At 44.6% G+C, this 18789-nt stretch overlaps 1 protein-coding gene and 1 long non-coding RNA gene across 5 annotated transcripts in view; one reads left to right on the top strand and one right to left on the bottom strand.

The window, feature by feature from the left end:
• The window catches only part of LOC118932961 (ATP-dependent RNA helicase DDX19B), a 29287-nt gene extending 19670 nt beyond the window's left edge, over positions 1-9617 (top strand). For all 4 annotated transcript variants that reach the window (XM_036926888.2, XM_057493207.1, XM_036926890.2 and 1 more), the window contains 5 exons: positions 6766-6943; positions 7309-7546; positions 8082-8244; positions 8708-8899; positions 9313-9617. In XM_036926888.2, coding sequence (XP_036782783.1) covers positions 6766-6943; positions 7309-7546; positions 8082-8244; positions 8708-8899; positions 9313-9374 — 833 coding nt within the window. In that variant the 3' untranslated portion in view covers positions 9375-9617. The remainder of the gene's footprint in view (positions 1-6765; positions 6944-7308; positions 7547-8081; positions 8245-8707; positions 8900-9312) is intronic.
• Positions 9618-11711: 2094 nt separating this feature from the next.
• On the bottom strand, positions 11712-18770 carry LOC118932964 (uncharacterized). Its single transcript, XR_008994130.1, has 3 exons — positions 18672-18770; positions 15425-15563; positions 11712-11917 (listed from the first exon to the last, which is right to left on the bottom strand). It is a non-coding gene; the product is annotated as an uncharacterized LOC118932964 (long non-coding RNA).
• Between the last annotated feature and the right edge of the window lie 19 nt (positions 18771-18789).

The following is an 18789-nucleotide window of genomic DNA, read 5'->3' as shown; positions in this document are numbered from 1 at the left end:
CTGGTTTTGGTATTAGGGTGATGTTGGCTTCATATAATGAGTTTGGGAGTATTCCCTCCTCTTCTATTTTTTTAGAAAACTTTAAGGAGAATGGGTATTTTGTCTTCTCTGTATGTCTGATAAAATTCCAAGGTGAATCCATCTGGCCCAGGGGTGTTTTTTTTGGGTAGTTTTTTGATTACCACTTCAATTTCATTGCTGGTAATTGGTCTGTTTAGATTTTCTGTTTCTTTCTGGGTCAGTCTTGGAAGGTTGTATTTTTCTAGGAAGTTATCCATTTCTCCTAGGTTTTCCAGCTTGTTAGCATATAGGTTTTCATAGTATTCTCTAATAATTCTTTGTATTTCTGTGGGGTCCATTCTGATTTTTCCTTTCTCGTTTCTGATTCTGTTGATGTGTGTTGATTCTCTTTTTCTCTTAATAAGTCTGGCTAGAGGCTTATCTATTTCGTTTATTTTCTCGAAGAACCAGCTCTTGGTTTCATTGATTTTTTTTTATTGTTTTATTCTTCTCAATTTTATTTATTTCTTCTCTGATCTTTATTATGTCCCTCTGTCTGCTAACCTTAGGCCTCATTTGTTCTTCTTTTTCCAATTTCGATAATTGTGACATTAGACCATTCATTTGGGATTGTTCTTCCTTCTTTAAATATGCCTGGATTGCTATATACTTTCCTCTTAAGACTGCTTTTGCTGCATCCCACAGAAGTTGGGGCTTTGTGTTGTTGTTGTCATTTGTTTCCATATACTGGTGGATCTCCATTTTAATTTGGTCGTTGATCCATTGATTATTTAGGAGCATGTTGTTAAGCCTCCATGTGTTTGTGAGCCTTTTTGCTTTCTTTGTACAATTTATTTCTAGTTTTATACCTTTGTGGTCTGAAAAGTTGGTTGGTAGGATTTCAATCTTTTTGAATTTACTGAGGCTCTTTTTGTGGCCTACTATGTGGTCTATTCTGGAGAATGAATGTTCCATGTGGACTTGAGAAGAATGTGTATCCTGTTGCTTTTGGATGTAGAGTTCTATAGATGTCTATTAGGTCCATCTGTTCTAGTGTGGTGTTCAGTGCCTCTGTGTCCTTACTTATTTTCTGTCTGGTGGATCTGTCCTTTGGAGTGAGTGGTGTGTTGAAGTCTCCCAAAATGAATGCATTGCATTCTATTTCCTCCTTTAATTCTGTTAGTATTTGTTTCACATATATTGGTGCTCCTGTATTGGGAGCATATATGTTTATAATGGTTATATCCTCTTGTTGGATTGAGCCCTTTATCATTAGGTAGTGTCCTTCTTTATGTCTTGTTACTTTCTTTGTTTTGAAGTCTATTTTGTCTGATACTAGTATTGCAACTCCTGCTTTTTTCTCCCTGTTGTTTGCATGAAATATCTTTTTCCATCCCTTGACTTTTAATCTGTGCATGTCTGTGGGTTTGAGGTGAGTCTCTTGTAAGCAGCATATAGATGGGTCTTGCTTTTTTATCCATTCTATTACTCTGTGTCTTTTAATTAGTGCATTCAGTCCATTCACATTTAGGGTGATTATTGAAAGATATGTACTTATTGCCATTGCCAGCTTTAGATTTGTGGTTACCAAAGGTTCAAGGTTAGCTTCTTTACTACCTTACTGTCTAACTTAACTCGTGCATTGAGCTATTATAAACACAGTCTGATGATTATGTCTCTCCCTTCTTATTCCTCCTCCTCCATTCTTCATATGTTGGGTGTTTTGTTCTGTGCTCTTTTTAGGAGTGCTCCCATCTAGAGCAGTCCCTCCAAAATACCCTGTAGAGGTGGTTTTTGGGTGGCAAATTCCCTCAACTTTTGCTTGTCTGGGAATTGTTTAATCCCTCCTTCATATTTAAATGATAATCATGCTGGATACAGTATCCTTGGCTCAAGGCCCTTCTGTTTCATTGCATTAAGTATATCATGCCTTTCTCTTCTGGCCTGTAAGGTTTCTGTTGAGAAGTCTGATGATAGCCTGATGGGTTTTCCTTTGTAGGTGACCTTTTTTCTCTCTCTGGCTGCCTTTAATACTCTGTCCTTGTCCTTAATCTTTGCCATTTTAATTATTATGTGTCTTGGTGTTGTCCTCTTTGGGTCCTTTCTGTTGGGATTTCTGTGTGCTTCCATAGTCTGAGCAACTATTTCCTCCCCCAGTTTGGGGAAGTTCTCAGCAATTATTTATTGAAAGACACTTGCTATCCCTTTTTCTCTCTCTTCTTCTTCTGGTACCCCTATAATGCAGATATTGTTCCTTTTGGATTGGTCACGCAGTTCTCTTAATATTGTTTCATTCCTGGAGATCCTTTTATCTCTCTCTGCATCAGCTTCTATGCGTTACTGTTCTCTGGTTTCTATTCCATCAATGGCCTCTTGCATCTTATCCATTCTGTTTATAAATCCTTCCAGAGATTGTGTCACTTCTGTGATCTCCCTCTGGATGTCATCCCTTAGCTCTTGTATATTTCTCTGCAGCTCTGTCAGCATGTTTATGATTTTTATTTTGAATTCTTTTTCAGGAAGACTGGTTAGGTCTATCTCCTTCTCAGGGGTTGTGATTTTGGTCTGTATCAAATTCTTTTGCCTTTTCATGGCGATAGAGATAGTTTGTAGAGCTGGCGCAAGTGATAGCTGGGAGAACGTCCCTTCTTGTTGGTTTGTGGCCTTCCTCTCCTGGGAGAACAGCGACCTCTAGTGGCTTGTGCTGGGTAGCTGTGCGCAGACGGGGCTTCTGATTCTTGCCCGGTGGCTATGGAGTTTAGCTCCACAGTTGCTCTGCGCATGGCCTGCCTCGGGCTTCTGCTCTGATATGGCGGAGCCATGTTGGAGGGGAAATGGCCTGGAGGCTGTTTATCTCCATGAGGGGCCTCCGAGCTGCCCTGCTGTCCAGGGGGTTAGGGTGCCCAGAGTTCCCGGGGATTCCCAGCTGCCGGGCTAAGTGTCCTGGGATGCTTCCGTCCAGCTGTAGGGTCCCTGTCCCTTTAGGACTTTCAAAAAGCACTTGCTTTTCTTTGTCCCAGGGGCGCTGGCTGTGGGGACCCGCTCACAGGTCTTACTGTCCTGTTTCCCTAGTTTCCAGCACCCCATACACGCACTGTGTCTGCGCTCTGGTACGGATGACTAGGGCTGGCTATTTAGCAGTCTTGGGCTCCCTCTCCGTCCCCGCTCTGACTCCTCTCCTCCCGCCAGGAGCTGGGATGAGGGGTGCTCGGGTCCCGCTGGGCCGCGGCTTGTATCTTACCCCCTTCACGAGGTGCTGGGTTCTCGCAGGTGTGGATGTAGTCTGGCTGTTGTCCTGTGTCTTCTGGTCTCTCTTTCAGGAAGAGTTGTATTTGTTGTATTTTCAAAAATATATGTGGTTTTGGGAGATTTCCAGTGCTTTACTCACGCCGCCATCTTGGCTCCCCCTCTTCAAAAAGGTATTTCTTTATGTCTATTTTGTTTTGGAACTAAGACAGAACTGGTGTATATGCATTGCATTTGGTTGTTTTAACTCTTAAGTTTCTTTTAATCTAGCATACTCTCCCCACCTTTATCGCACACCCATTACATTTGACATTTTGAATAGACCAAACCAGATTTGATTATAAATTGTCCCACATTCTAGAACTTCATTTTAACATTGTTAGAGGAACAAAAATGTTATAGAATACTCCTGGTAGTAAACTCTAGGAGCTTTTTAAATTTTTATTATTTTTATTTTTATTTTCATATCAATCACATGAGCAACATTGTGGTTATTAGATTCCCCCCATTCTCAAGTCCCCACCACATACCCCATTATAGTCACTGTCCATCAGTGTAGTAAGATGCTAGGGAGTCACTACTTGTCTTCTCTGTGCTATACTGCCTTCCCCGTGCACCCCTCCATGTTATGTGTGCTAATCGTAATGTCCCTTATTCCCCTTTTCCCTCCCTTCCCACCCACCCTCCCCAGTCCCTTTCCCTTTGGCAACTGTTAGTCCATTCTTGCGTTCTGTGAGTCTGCTGATGTTTTGTTCCTTCTGTTTTTGCTTTGTTCTTATGCTCCACAGATAAGTGAAATCATTTGGTACTTGTCTTTCTCCGCCTGTCTTATTTCACTGAGCATAATACCTTCTAGCTCCATCCATGTTGTTGCAAATGGTAGGATTTGTTTTCTTCTTATGGCTGAATAATATTCCATTGTGTATATGTACCACATCTTCTTCATCCTTCATCTACTGATGGACACATAGGTTGCTTCCATTTCTTGGCTACTGTAAGTAGTGTTGCAATAAACTTAACAGTGCATATGTTTTTGTTTTTATTAAGGTATTATTGATGTACACTCTTATGAAGGTTTCACATGAGAAAATAATGTGGTTACTACATTTACCCATATTATCAAGTCCCCACCCATACCCCGTTGTAGTCACTGTCCATCAGTGTAGTAAGATGCCACAGTCACTATTTGCCTTCTCTGTGCTACACTGTTTTCCCTGTGACCCCTCACACCATGTGTACTAAACATAATAACCCTCAATCTCTTTCTCCCTCCCTCCCCACCTGCCCTCCTACACCCCTCCCCTTTGGTAACCGCTAGTCCCTTTTTTGGAGTCTGTGAGTCTGCTGCTGTTTTGTTCCCTCAGTTTTACTCTGTTATGCTCCACAAATGAGGGAAATCATTTGGTACTTGTCTTTCTCCACCTGACTTATTTCACTGAGCATAATATCCTCCAGCTCTATCCATGTTGTTGCAAATGGTAGGATTTGTTTCTTTTTATGGCTGAATAGTATTCCATTGTGTATATGTACCACATCTTCTTTATTGATTTACTGATGGACACTTAGGTTGCTTCCGTATCTTGGATGTTGTAAATAGTGCTGTGATAAACATAGGGGTGCATATGTCTTTTTGAATCTGAGTACTTGTATTCTTTGGGTAAATTCCAAGGAGTGCGATTCCTGGGTCAAATGGTATTTCCATTTTTAGTTTTTGGAGGAACCTCCATGTTGCTTTCCAGAATGGCTGAACTAGTTTACATTCCCACCAGCAGTGTAGGAGGGTTCCTCTTTGTCTGCATCCTCACCAGCATGTATTGTTCTTAGTCTTTTGGATGCTGGCCATCCTTACTGGTGTGAGGTGATATCTCATTGTGGTTTTAATTTGCATTTCCCTGATGATTAGCGATGTAGAGCATCTTTTCATGTGCCTATTGGCTATCTGAATTTCTTCTCGGAGAATTGTCTCTTCATATCCTCCGCCCATTTTTTAATTGGGTTATTTGCTTTTTGGGTGTTGAGGCATGTGAGTTCTTTATATATTTTCGATGTTAACCCTTTGTTGCATATGTCATTTACAAATATATTCTCCCATACTGTAGGATGCCTTTTTGTTCTGCTGATGGTGTTCTTTGCTGTACAGAAGCTTTTTAGCATGATATAGTCCCATTTGTTCCTTTTTTATTTTGTTTCACTTACCTGAGGAGATTCATTCAGGAAAAAGTTGCTCATGTTTATATTCAGATTTTTGCCTATGTTTTCTTCTGAGAGTTTTATGGTTTCATGACTTACATTCAGGTCTTTGATCCATTTTGAGTTTACTTTTGTATATGGGGTTAGACAATAATCCAGTTTCATTCTCTTGCATGTAGCTCCAGTTTTGCCAACACCAGTTGTTGAAGAGAATATCATTTCCCCATTGTATATCCATGGCTCCTTTATCATATATTAATTGAACATATATGCTTGGATTTATATCTGGGCTCTCTAGACTGTTCCACTGGTCTATGGGTCTGTTCGTGGGAGCTCATTTTTATTACTCTTCTTTTTTCATCTTTCCTCGTTTTGTTTGCAACAAACTAATAATATTTAAGTATTCCAAAAAATGTTATTAAAAGTTTGGTTGAGTCCTGTGGATCTTTAACACAAACCTGTGACTTTATGACTCAGAAATCCACTCTGCGTATAATGTCCTAACGCCTTTTTAAATCACCTCTAAAGAGAAAAAATAAGATAATAAAATTTAGAAGATGATCATAAGACAATTAAAATATTAGTTTGGATTTGAGTTAGAATGGCAAAGATTAAGGGGGGCAGTAACGTTTGTTTAACACAAGCAAAAGCAGTGTTTGTTGGCTTTGAATTGACTCAACATTCATATATGGGCAAAATTTTGGCTATAACTAGAGGGAGCTTGTGTGTGTCTGGTCAAAGTTGTAATTAAAGGACTAAAACTTAGATCTCAAAGTATCATCTGATTCAAAATGAAAAGCCAATTTCTTAACAGTTTTAGACTGCACAGGATCAAGAATATGCCAAGGTCCATCAGCCCTTGTCTGGGGAAGGTAGTTTGTGTTTTTGACAAGACAAAACCTGTCATAATGAATCCTATTTACTGTCCTGGGCAGTGGGAGCATAAGGGCAACTGACTTGTTTGATGTAGATGTCAGGGCAGCTGAGGAGCAGAGTGGACAGGGGTGTGATACTGACAGAGAAAAATAAAGGTAACAGATTCTTGAAAGAGAATTAGATGATTATAGAGAATGAAAAAGAATGTCACTGAAGAGGTTTTCACCTCATTGTTTATATGTTCACTATGTTTTCTCAGCATCATTGTCCAATTTCTTTATGTCCATTAATACTATAGTAATACCCTAACCTTTCCTTAAAATATATATTAATGCAGACATCAAAACAATTGCATTAGACCTTGCATTAAAAGACATCATAGCTTTAGAATTTCTCAAGAGGAAAGCTGGCTTTACCATGGACATACCCACCAAACACATCTTGTCTCCACAGTGGAAAGAGGCCAGAAGATCAGTGAGCACATTGTCATTGGCACCCCTGGGACCGTCCTAGACTGGTGCGCCAAGCTCAAGTTCATCGACCCCAGGAAGATCAAGGTGTTCGTCCTGGATGAGGCTGACGTGATGATAGCTACTCAGGGCCACCAGGATCAGAGCATCCGCATCCAGAGGTAGGAGCTGCGGGGCCAGGAGGACCTCTCAGCCTCCTGGGCCGCACGTACACATCCTGTTCTCTGTGTCTCCTCCTGCTGTATCCAGGGCCTCTTCTCCCTCCTGCTGGGTTCTTGGCTTTCAGAACCTGCAGAATCATTTGTTCAGTGGGCCATTTCTGTGTCGACACCGGCCTCCAGTGGAGGAAATAGACCTCAAGACTCTACTGGCGCCTGTCCCTGCCCCGTGTCTGCTTCTGCCTCCCTGCACTTCTCCCCTTTGCGCCTTCCCTGGGGACGTAGGCCATCTAAGCCAGGGAAGCTGGGTTGGGCCCTCCCAGGGAAAGCCTCGGGGTCATGCCAGGTACCTGGGTCTTCCATCACAGGATGCTGCCCAGGAACTGCCAGATGCTACTTTTCTCCGCCACCTTTGAAGACTCGGTATGGAATTTTGCCCAGAAAGTGGTCCCAGACCCAAACATCATCAAACTGAAGCGCGAGGAGGAGACCTTGGACACCATCAAGCAGTATTACGTCCTGTGCAATAACAGGGATGAGAAGTTCCAGGCCTTGTGTAACCTGTACGGGGCCATCACCATTGCTCAAGCCATGATCTTCTGCCATGTGAGTGGTGGCGGTGGCAGCTGGCCCTTTGGGGTAGGGGTGGCCCTGGATGGAGCTGCCCACCCCCACCCCCACCTTCACGCTGAGGACCAGGTCCCCTCTAACAGAAAGGAAATGATGAACCACCTCCACTTGCCCCATGGTTTATTCTCCTCAAATTGTAATGAGTTATAAGGGAAAGACTGAAGAATTGAACCTTCTTTGGTCCCACTTCTTAGACATAACTTGGAAAAATCTCCAAAGAACATTCAGTGAAATAATTTTAAAACATTAAGAATATAGACTGTTTAGGAATGAAGATCTTTGGTTCAAACCATATCTTCCTAGCTGAACACTAAGATCATTTAAGTAATTCATCCAAAAAAAAGTCACATGGCTTGAATTCTGTTTTGAGACATTGGTAAGCCTAACCTGCCTACTGAACTCAGCAGGGCCTTCATGTCTTTTAATGGCGACAAGCCACTTTTTTGCAGATGTTTGCTTTTTTTAATTTTTTTACAGGTATCTTCATTTAAACCAATTATTTTCACTCCAGACCCGCAAAACAGCCAGTTGGCTGGCAGCAGAGCTCTCAAAAGAAGGCCACCAGGTGGCTCTGCTGAGCGGAGAAATGATGGTGGAGCAGAGGGCTGCAGTGATTGAGCGCTTCCGCGAGGGCAAAGAGAAAGTTCTGGTGACCACCAACGTGTGCGCCCGCGGTGAGCAGAGAGCGTGTCCTGTCCCCAGGCTCTGGGTAGCAAGAGAAATCCTCCCACACCGGCCACTCAGATGGCCTGGGGAGATGGGGTGGGGCTCGTGGTGACATTCCTCTCTAGGCGAGATTGGACATTCCTCTCCCTCGCTGACGAGAACGCCCACAAAGCCCGGAGTCCTGACCTGGTGGAAGGAACGCACAGGCATCTGACCGTTCAGAAGGGCGCCTGCTCCTCGTGGGGCGCCCAGTGAGGTTTCAGCTGCATCTCCAATGCTTGCGTCCAGCAGAGGCTCTTACTGACTTCATAATTTTGCTAGCGCCTGCCAAAGTTCTGCTGCTTTCCTCTGGGTTCCACTATGTGCCCCTTGTCCCCAGGTCCCAGTTCCTGCCACCTGAAGTTGGTGGCACGTGGGCCTGACTCGGGGTGACAGTGACTTGTGTGTCCCGTCCGCACTCTCCTTCTGCAGGTATCGATGTTGAACAGGTGTCTGTCGTCATCAACTTTGACCTTCCCGTGGACAAGGACGGGAACCCAGACAACGAGACCTACCTGCATCGGATTGGGCGCACGGGCCGCTTTGGCAAGAGGGGGCTGGCAGTGAACATGGTGGACAGCAAGCACAGCATGAACATCCTGAACAGAATCCAGGAGCATTTCAGTGAGTCCCTGGGAGTGTGCCCGCTGGGGCCCTCTCCTTACAGGGCAGGGCCAAGGGAAAGTGCAGGAAGCGTTAAGTTTTCCCCTGGGCCCCAGAAAGACCTTTGACCCTGTGCACCTTCCCCTCCTTCCCTGCACTGGGGAAGTTCTCACAGAGCACACCTGGAGAGTTCAAGGTCAGGGACTTGACGGACGGTCCCCCCTTGGCCAGGCTGGGGGCGCCTGCAGCTCTGACCCTCGCTGAGGCAGCAGAAGTCTCTGGGGTAAAGGAAGGATCGGTGGGGCCAGAGGCCCGGCGTGTTCCTGGGCAGGGCGGAGAGCTGTGTATCTCCTGTCCCAGCCGCCTTCCTTCCCTAGGGCTGTGTCTGCACGTGGCCCGTGTTGCTCACTCTTTGAACTCTCTCTTTTCCCCAGATAAGAAAATAGAAAGATTGGACACGGATGACTTGGACGAGATTGAGAAAATCGCCAACTGAGCAGCTCCGCCAGTCTCTGGTGTCCCTGCGCCCCTGCTGCCCTGGAGCCTTGTGCTCTCGCGACACAGGCCTCAACGGTCCCCACGAGGGTGGAGGCCCGAGTAGAGAGGAACTACCTACCTCGTTCTAAATTACGTTTGGACTTGACAAAAATTGTGCAAATAATGGGGGATGGTAGAAAACATTGTTTACACAACTTTTGAAGATTAGGCGTGAATACACATAAATTTTTCATTTTCGAAATCCGTCTTTTTTTTTGGCCAGTGTTTTCCCCATCTAGAAGCTGTGGCTAATCCCTTGCTCGGGATACTTTCAGCAGCCCCTGCCTGTTCTATGGCTAGGAGTGTTCAGGCCACCTCCAGTCCTTGTGGAAGTGACAGAGGTGAAGAGGGTGCAGAGAGGGGCCCCAAGTAGGAGAGGTGGATAAGCCAGCCATGGTGTCTAGAATATGGCATGAGGCCTGTGCTGCTGTGGATTTGTGGGACAGCTCATCTGAGTGTCGTCAGCCTGCTCTGTGCTGATACCCACAGCAGGAAAGGACTTGCTAAGCATGGAGCAAAATGTCCATCTGGGACCTTCGGTGTGTGCAGGTTTGTGTGGCAGGACCAAGACCCGTTTTTACAGCAGGTGCGGTCTCTGTTTCGTACACATCTCTACTGGTGGATCCCTTGCTTGTGCTTGAGCAAGTCCTGCGGAAAGTCATGCTGGAGAACTGGTGGTGGCCCTAGCCTGCCACAGAACCTGATTTCATAGGTACTTGTGTCATCTTTTTTTACATCCTGAACATCACTTTGACCCCTTAGTAGTCCCAGGGAAATAAATGTTGATCTAAGGTTTGGGTCCTCAGTGAAAATTGTGGTTTCAAGTCATTAATGGCCAGCCTCAAGGGAGCCTCTAAAGTGATCAACAATAATCACAAAATCCTTGCTTTGTCTCCAGATCCCAAAAGGCAAGTTTTGTCAGAGCTGGGATGGCTTTCAGATATTTGGCATCTTGACAGTAAAGAGACTCTGAACGTCTGTCTGTGCTTGGAAGACAAACAGGTGCTACCAAGGGACTAGATGGACCAAAGCCATTCATCTTTCTAAGGCAAGAGTAACCGCCAAGGCCTTTGCTTCATCCTCACTTGGCATCTTTGTGCAGAATATTCAAAAGCAAATAATTATAGTGGACACTTCCTCATACCTGGCCAAGGGTGTGGGTACCCACAGAGTGACAGAGCAAAGCTGAGATGAAAATGAAACCCCAGCCAAAAGGAGTTCTCTTCAGCTCTTTGACCTTGATACAGAATGGCTGCTTGATCTAGGACCAGGCCCAGAAGGGGAATTTTCTGTCATGAGAACTATTCCAATCCCAGACTTTTCTTCTAGGCACTCCTGGGTTTTAGGCCAGCTTGTCTCCTGGGAAGAACAGGGACCAACGCCAGCCTCCAGGTGGTTTCCTTAATCTGACAGGGGTGCTGCAGAGACAGACAGACTGCCAGTCCTACCACATATCCCCAGTGGGCACTTAACTGTGCAGTCCTCTCTATGCTTCTAGCCAACTATGATCTCACTGGGAGTCTTGTAAGAACTGAAGACATTTTATGCCTCCCACTCCCCTGGAGTGCTGTGGGCCAGTCCTGAAATAACTAGGAACACACAACATAGGAGTACAGGCTACCCATAAGGCTGCAGGCTGACTGCACCCCCACTTCTCACATGTAGAACCTGTCCACTGAGTAGCCTTAAATCTGAGCAGGAAAATGGGAAGGAATGTGCTTTAGACTTTTCCATAGTAGGAATAACTGGGTGTCTGGTAGGAATCTAGATCAACAGTTCTTAATCTGGTGGCTTGGACACTTCAGAATTTACTGGATAGCTTTCAGGGAATCTAATGTTTATACAATATTTTGAGTTGAAATGCATTTTCCTGTTGGGAGTATATGTCTTTTAAAGAGGTAAGACTTACTGTTATGGATGGCTCTGGAATGTCACCCCAGTGACTGCAATCCATTTTCCTTCACAGTTCATATTCATTCCTGCCAGTGCTTGGTGCAGTGGTCCACAGCCTCCTCAGTGACCTTATACAGTCTTGAGACATCAACGATGGGAAAATGTGTTGAAATTGAGTCCTTGGTGTTTCAGTCCCCAGAGTTTTTTACTGTTTTTAGTAAATTCCTATGTATGGAATGAAAAACTATGTCCCAGAACACAGAAACTCACTTGGGAAAAGGAGATTTTGGTTCAGTGGCAGATTCTGGATATGTTCATTATCCATAAACAATGGATTTGATGCACTTTTTTTGAGTGTCGTTTCATTGGCTATAAATATAAGAATGAATTAATTGATGTATGCTTTATTGACATTAATGGAACTTTATTATGAAGTGTTCATGTTACTGTGCCTAAGTGAAGACACACATTCTTCCGTAGGCTAGTCATCACCTGCTCCTACTATTCCATTTCAGAGTTGCTGTTGCTCTAACAGGAGCACTTGGGATGTCTCCCAGGCGAAGGGTACTGCTCAATTGCCAGACGGCTCCTCACATTCCTTTTTTCCTGCTGATAAACCAGAAGACACTGGCTAACAATTTAGAAGGTAGATGTCAGTAAAAACAAAGTCCCTGTATTCTGTTTCTCTAATCCTAGGAAAGGAATAAAAATAGGGCTTGGAAATAGGTCTTCTCCCTTTGTTGTTCCATCTCGTTTGTTAACATGAAGAATATTTCTTGGGAAGGAGTGTCATTGGCATTCAGTGGAGCGCAGTTTGTTTTCTGAGAGACAAATGGGATTCCAAGTGACATGAAGAGTGCCCTCAGCAAGGGAAGGCCTATTAAGAGGGAGCAACTTCACCAGGACAGGCACAGTGTACTGAAAGGGTAGTGAGGAGAGCAGCCTGCCCATATGCATAGAGAAAAGTCTTGTTAAGTAGAAAATGAAAATTTGATTGAACAGTATTTGGACTTAGTGGTAAATTATCATATTCTTAAATCATAGAAAAGAGGTGATGAAATGGGGGGAAGGTGGGGAGGTATATAGGATATACTGGAGCTGGAAAGGGCAGGCACCTGAGAAACCAGGTCACTGCATCAGTCCCATCACACGGCAAGCGCCAGGAAGTCATTGGTTGTACTGAGAACACAAAAGAAGGAATGGACTGGAAGGATGTTACAGAGGAGGAATGGTGGGCTTTTATACCTTATTGTTATTCCAAAAAGGATACGAGGCTCTTAAACATTAAATGCACTATGCAAAATACTTCTGGGGAGAAACCCAAAGAGGTTTGGGAAGAATAGATGGCATCAGGGTTGAGTCTTGTACACAGCACCTATGATGTCAGGCCCATCACCTTTGCGAGAAGGGACTGGCCCTCCTCCACCAACACCAGCCGAGACGTAGATCTCAGAGGCCATCTGCAGGTTTCTCTTGGTCCTAGACGCAGCTATCAGAGTCTTAGGAGCCCCTTGCAGTTTTACCTGACTTTGCTCTTCTGCATGAGAATAAACGTTCCTTATTCTGTTGACTGAGTCAGACAGCAGCATCTTCCAATCATGGCACACTAGAGGTAAGGGGACCTGAGGAGTCGATGCTAGGAGGCTCCACACTCTGCTTTCCTAATCCTGATCTGGGTCAGGGCTTCTCCAGATCATCATACCTCATGGGAAGCTAGAGGTGGGAAGCTGCTTGGAGGGTGCTGGTCACACTCCTACCTTATGCCCCCTCTCTCTCCATCACCTGCTGTCGGGTGCTGCTGCCTTGGCTTAGGAACTGTTCTGGCATTAACATTCAGCAGAGCAAGTGGCTTCTCCATATCAGTTCTAATTTGTCAAGTGGGGGATAGGAGTAGATGGAAGAAAAGAGGATGAAGAAAAAGAAAGGACTGAGAATGGCTGCTCAGATAAGATACTTAGGCCTCTGCTTTAGCAAAATCTCATAGGCAGAGGTGGTCGGTAGCAGATCTTTCCTTTATACAGCTCTACAGCCTGAGATTACAGTCAGCTTTGTGCAGAAGAAGGACAGGGAGGGTGTGGGGGTGGGGGGAGAATGGGACCCTCTTGGAAGTACTAGTTGAGACAGAATCCCCCCCTGCAAGTACTAGTACACATTTAGTGACCCTTTACAACTGTTCTATTTTCATCCATATGCTTTCAGAATCCTTGGAACTCTCCAATTGGAGAAAAGCCTGGTAATCTTAAATTAGCTTATCCTTTAGAGCAAACATCCCCATAGTTAGACTTGAAAGGACATGAGTCGGCCCTTGGTCATGTGTGCAGCCAAGTGTGCTAAGTATTGTTCTCTGGTCTGTGTTCCTCTCAGACACCAGCAGCTTCTAATTGCACAAAAATTGTCCCAATAAACCCATGCCATTTCAGTCCAGGTTTAATAACAACAGGTCCCAGTGTTTTAGCATTGATTTGTTCATTTCTAAAACAAGGAGCAGATTATTGTCTATTCATCTGATTTCGTATTTAATTTCGACAGAGGGGACAACTTTGGGGAAAGCCAGAGCACCTCCAGCTTCACGGGTCACTAGTCCTTTCTGGTTAGCTTCCCATCTCGGTCCAGTGACCATCGCAAGAGTTCTACTCCCCTCACACTTCCAACAGCACTGTCCACCTCAGCTTCAGTAAATAATTTCCCTGTTCCAAGTAAACGGCCAAACAAGGAAACTCCTTCAACCTTCTGCCACCAGACCTTCAGGCACACCTATCCTTCCTTCTCCATCCTGTTACAATGGGAGAAATATCTCTAATATCTAAATTTCTCTACCAGGGTTCCAAGTTCCCCCTCCTGTGGCTTTTAAAGGACTTGCGCCATCAAATCCTCTCTTGGACTTACTCTCCCTCGTTTTGGACCTCTCCTACCCCATTAGCTGGTTTCCCCCCACCAACTTTTCCAGTGCTTCTGTGTGTAGAAAAACATAACAAAATTTACCATCTTAACCATTTTTAAGTGTAAAGTGGTATTAAATTGAGAATGTTGTGCAACCATCACCACCATCCATCTCCATAACTTCATCTTGCAAAGCAAATCCTATACCCAATAAACAATAATTCCACATGACCTAACTCCCCTTAGCCCCTGGCAACCACAGTCCTACTTTCTGTCTCTATGACTTTGACTGTTCTTAATTGCTTCTTATCAGATCACACAGTATTTGTCTTTTTGTGACTGGCTTATTTCACTTACCACCCTGTCCTCAAGGTTCACCTATTAACTCTTGCTCTTGATATTTAACATGTTCATATCTTTTTCATATTGTAAAACTCCAGCCTCCCTCTATTCCTCATCCTTCTCCAGCCTTAACATTTCTCCTTGATGGCCAAAAATCTTGTAGAATTTGCTCCTACACACTGAGTCCCAGTCCGTATCCTGCTGCAGCCTGACTTCTGCCCCCATTCCTCCACATTCCTTTATCCAAGCACAACAATGACCTATATGTTGCTAATCAAAAAACACTTTTTACTTACCATACTTAACTCAGTAGTGTTTAACACTGGACAATCCCCCTAACCCCTCTCCTGGGACTACTGTTTTTCTTCTTTCTGGCTACTTCTCAGTCTCCTTGGCAGGCTTCTTTATTCACCTATTACATGTGACTGATTGTTCCTCAACAGCTTTGTCTTTGGGGCCATTTCTTCCCTGTTCTCTACCATGCACAATGTTGTTCACTCCTATGGCTTTCTTTTCTTTCTGCAGGAGACTCCCAAATCTATACCTACCAAGACTCAATTCTTGAAGTCCAGGGTCAAAGAAATAATTGGCCACACGACACTTGGATTTGGGATGTCTTCAAGCAATCCTGAATCAACATATCCAAAACTGAACCCATCATCTCGTACTACCACTGAACACCACTACTCCAACAAGCCCACGTTCTGCCCTTCACTCTTCCTCTACCTACCTCATGGCACTACAGTTGTCTGTGGCTCAAGCCAGAAACCTGGGTTCATTGTGAATTCTCTCCCCCTGCTTCCCAACCAATAATCAAGTCCTTTTGTATCTATTATCCATTGCTGTTAACAAATCACCCCAAAACAGTGGCTTAAAATGACTTGTCTTTTTCACCATTCTGATGGTTGCCTGGGTAGCTGTTGGTCTCTCCAGCTCACTCATGCAGCTGCATCCTCCCGGCTGGTGTCTGGGCTCAGCTGAGACAGCTGGTTCCTCCACATATCTTTCATCTGCACAGCATGCTAGGCAGTCTCTGGGTTCCAATAGAAGAGAGTAGAAGCTGTAAGTTTTCTTGAAGTCTTGGCTCAGAACTCCCCTAATGCACTTCTGTCACATTCTTTTAGTCAGAGCAAATTACAAGGCCAGCCCAGATTCCATGGGTGGGGAAATAAAACATCTCCTGATGAGAGGAGCTTAAGATGTCTGTGGCCATTTTTAATCCACAACAGCTATTAATTATACGTTCTATTGGGTTGAACCAAATGCCACCTCTTGACCTTTGTTGACCTACAAAAGCAGCACTTCACATGGTTCAATCTACTATTTCTTGAATTCACTCTGATCTAGATCCCCATTGTCATTGGTCTAGCTTCCTAATAGGTGCTCCTGCCTCCAGTCAGGTATTTCTGCAGGTCATTTGTCACACAGCTACCAGTGTGATCATTTAACATGAGACTGCTTATCCCACTCTGCTCCCATATCACCCCCCCTTCCTTTTTCCTTAAGTGCAGACTGGGCAACACGGTGTGGGTTAGGCTCTCCAGACCAGGCGTCAGCTCCACTCCCAGCCTCACTTGCTTTACTTTCCCCCATGTACTCTGCTCCACCTCCACTGTGTTTGATATTAGCTCTTGTGCTGGGCTATGTCTCAGAGAAGTTGGTGATCCTGTGCACATCCCTCCCCGATTTCTCATCTGAGACCATATTTCCTCCCCCAACCCACTGTGAAGGAGAACAAAAATTCAAAGAAACTGCTAGGACTGAAAGGTAAGGTGAAATTTCCTCCAGGGTTCTAGCTAAGATGGGTGTGGGGAAAGACAGAAGGTAAGTAATAACAGGAACCTGACGCTGCAGGTGGTCAGGGAGCAGAGTGGAAGTTCAGAGGTCACTGCCTTTGCTCCACTCCAGGGCATCACCTGTAGCCAGTCGGCTATTCCAAGTCCTGATCTTTTTTTTTTTTTAAGGTATTATTGATATACACTCTTATGAAGGTTTCACGTGAAAAAACAGTGGTTACTACATTTACCCATATTATCAAGTCCCCACCCATACCCCAATGTAGCCACTGTCCATCAGTGTAGTAAGATGCCACAGATTCACTATGTGCCTTCTCTGTGCTACACTGTTCTCCCCGTGATCTCCCACACCATGTATACTAAACATAATACCCCTCAATCCCCTTCTCCCTGCCTCCCGACCCACCCTCCCACACCCCTCCTCTTTGGTAACCACTAGTCCCTTCTTGGAGTCTCTGAGTCTGCTGCTATTTTGTTCCTTCAGTTTTGCTTCGTTTGTTATACTCCACAAGTGAGGCCAAGTCCTGATCTCTTGAAATCTTCCTCTCCAGCAGAGCATGGGAGACTTGGATACCCTGTGCAGGGAGGGGCCCGAGGGGAAACCTGGTCCCTCCACCAAGTTGCTTGCAAATAACTTGTGAACCAGGTACAGCAGCTACCATGGTTAGATCTCTGTTTGGAACTCTTCTCCTAGTCCTTCCCTTTCTTCTCTTTCGGTCTTCCTAGTCCTTCGTATTTCACTGGTAAAAATCACTTCTTCAGGAAGGTGTGCTTCATTCCCCTGTGTAATCTCCCCTACTGCCCTCCCTTTTCCACATTATTGTGTCAGCAACCTTCTAAAGGTCTTCATGGATTCACTTTGATAAGTGGATTAACTTAAATAAATGAACTTTACCTACTCCTATGACAAATGTGTTGATTCGTTTTACAGATGAGAAAACAGGCACAGAGAGGTTAGATAATTTGTCCTACAATATAGAGCTAGCAAGTAGCAAGGCAGGCTTCATGGCTCTGCAGCCTGACTCTAGAGCCCACCTTCTTAACTGCTGGGCTGTATTTGCCACTAAGGGTAGGAAGTAGGTCTAAATCAATAATCACTGAATTCCTAGCTGTCAGCAGGATGTGCTGCACAGAGAAATCTGCTCTGTTCATGTGTATTAACAAATGAAAAAGGAATATGTTTTACATATTTTCTTTAAAAACTATGCTAATGTTGCTCATGTAATTGTACATTAATGATACCAAAATTAAAAGTTTTGAAAAATTATCCTATCACTTTTTCGTGCATTGTTTTAGTTTTGGTATTAATATACAATCACAAGAGCAACATGTGGTTACTAGGTTCCCCCCAGTATCAAGTCCCCACCACATACCCCATTACAGTCACTGTCCATCAGCATAGTAAGATGCTATAGAGTCACTACTTGTCTTCTCTGTGCCATACATTTTCATGCAATTAAAAAAATTTTTTTCTTATAAATTAGCCATTTGATCTTTGTGGGTCAAATGCAAACTTGGTCTGGTCCCTGCCATTATTTCTAAGTTATCTTTCTGAATCCTTACAGCACTCCTCTTTCCCAGCCCCTCCCTCCTGTTGCTTCCCTTAGTTAGTGGCATCACCACCGGGGAGAAGGAGCTGTAGTTTTGAGAGCAATCGTCATCCTATCATGCCTGGTCCCACTGGAAGCGCAAGCACTGTGAGCCCCTGCACCCATTCAGACGAATGATAACGCCACAGAACCTGGCATGATGGCTATTTGCCGATTGCTAACTCTTTTGATTCGTTCACTCCCTAATCGTACATTTTTAAAGGTATTATTGATATACACTCTTATGAAGGTTTCACATGAAAAACAATATGGTTACTACATTTACCCATATTACCGGGTCCCCCCCACACCTCATTGCAGTCACTGTCCATCAGTGTAATAAGCTTAATCCTACATTTTTTATTGTGCCCCTGCTGGGAAGCCAAAGGTGAGCAAAACATGGGGCTCACAGTTGAGTGACAGAGATGGAACCATCATGTGTTCAGGCCATTCCACACAAGACGCAGTTCAAATTCACCCTGTCAGCGTCTCAGCCGGATTCAGGCCTAAATGCCAGTAAGAAAGGGCCCTGGGAGGGCTAGTGTCTTCCGCTGACTGGCTGGTTCGCCCTTTCGACTAGAAGGTGCCGGTCAAGTCCCAGATCCCAAGACAGGCAGCCCCTCCCGCCTCGGTTTATGGTTTTGTCGCCCAGGGTTTTCTGGAATTGGGTTGCCCTGAATTCAAATCCCAGATTTACCACATATTAGGCCATATGATCTTGGGAAAATGAACTTCTCTAAACCTCAATTTCCTTACTTGTGAAATGGAGATAAGAGAAATGCTACACCCAGAGACGAGGTGACGCCGAAGAACGACCTCGGCAGGGCGCGGGATGGTGACGACACGCCAGACGGAAGTGGCGTCACGTCCGCGC

Source organism: Manis pentadactyla, chromosome 15, assembly GCF_030020395.1.
Source record: "Manis pentadactyla isolate mManPen7 chromosome 15, mManPen7.hap1, whole genome shotgun sequence".
NCBI lineage: Eukaryota > Metazoa > Chordata > Mammalia > Pholidota > Manidae > Manis > Manis pentadactyla.
This window is presented reverse-complemented; position numbering and strand designations above follow the sequence as displayed.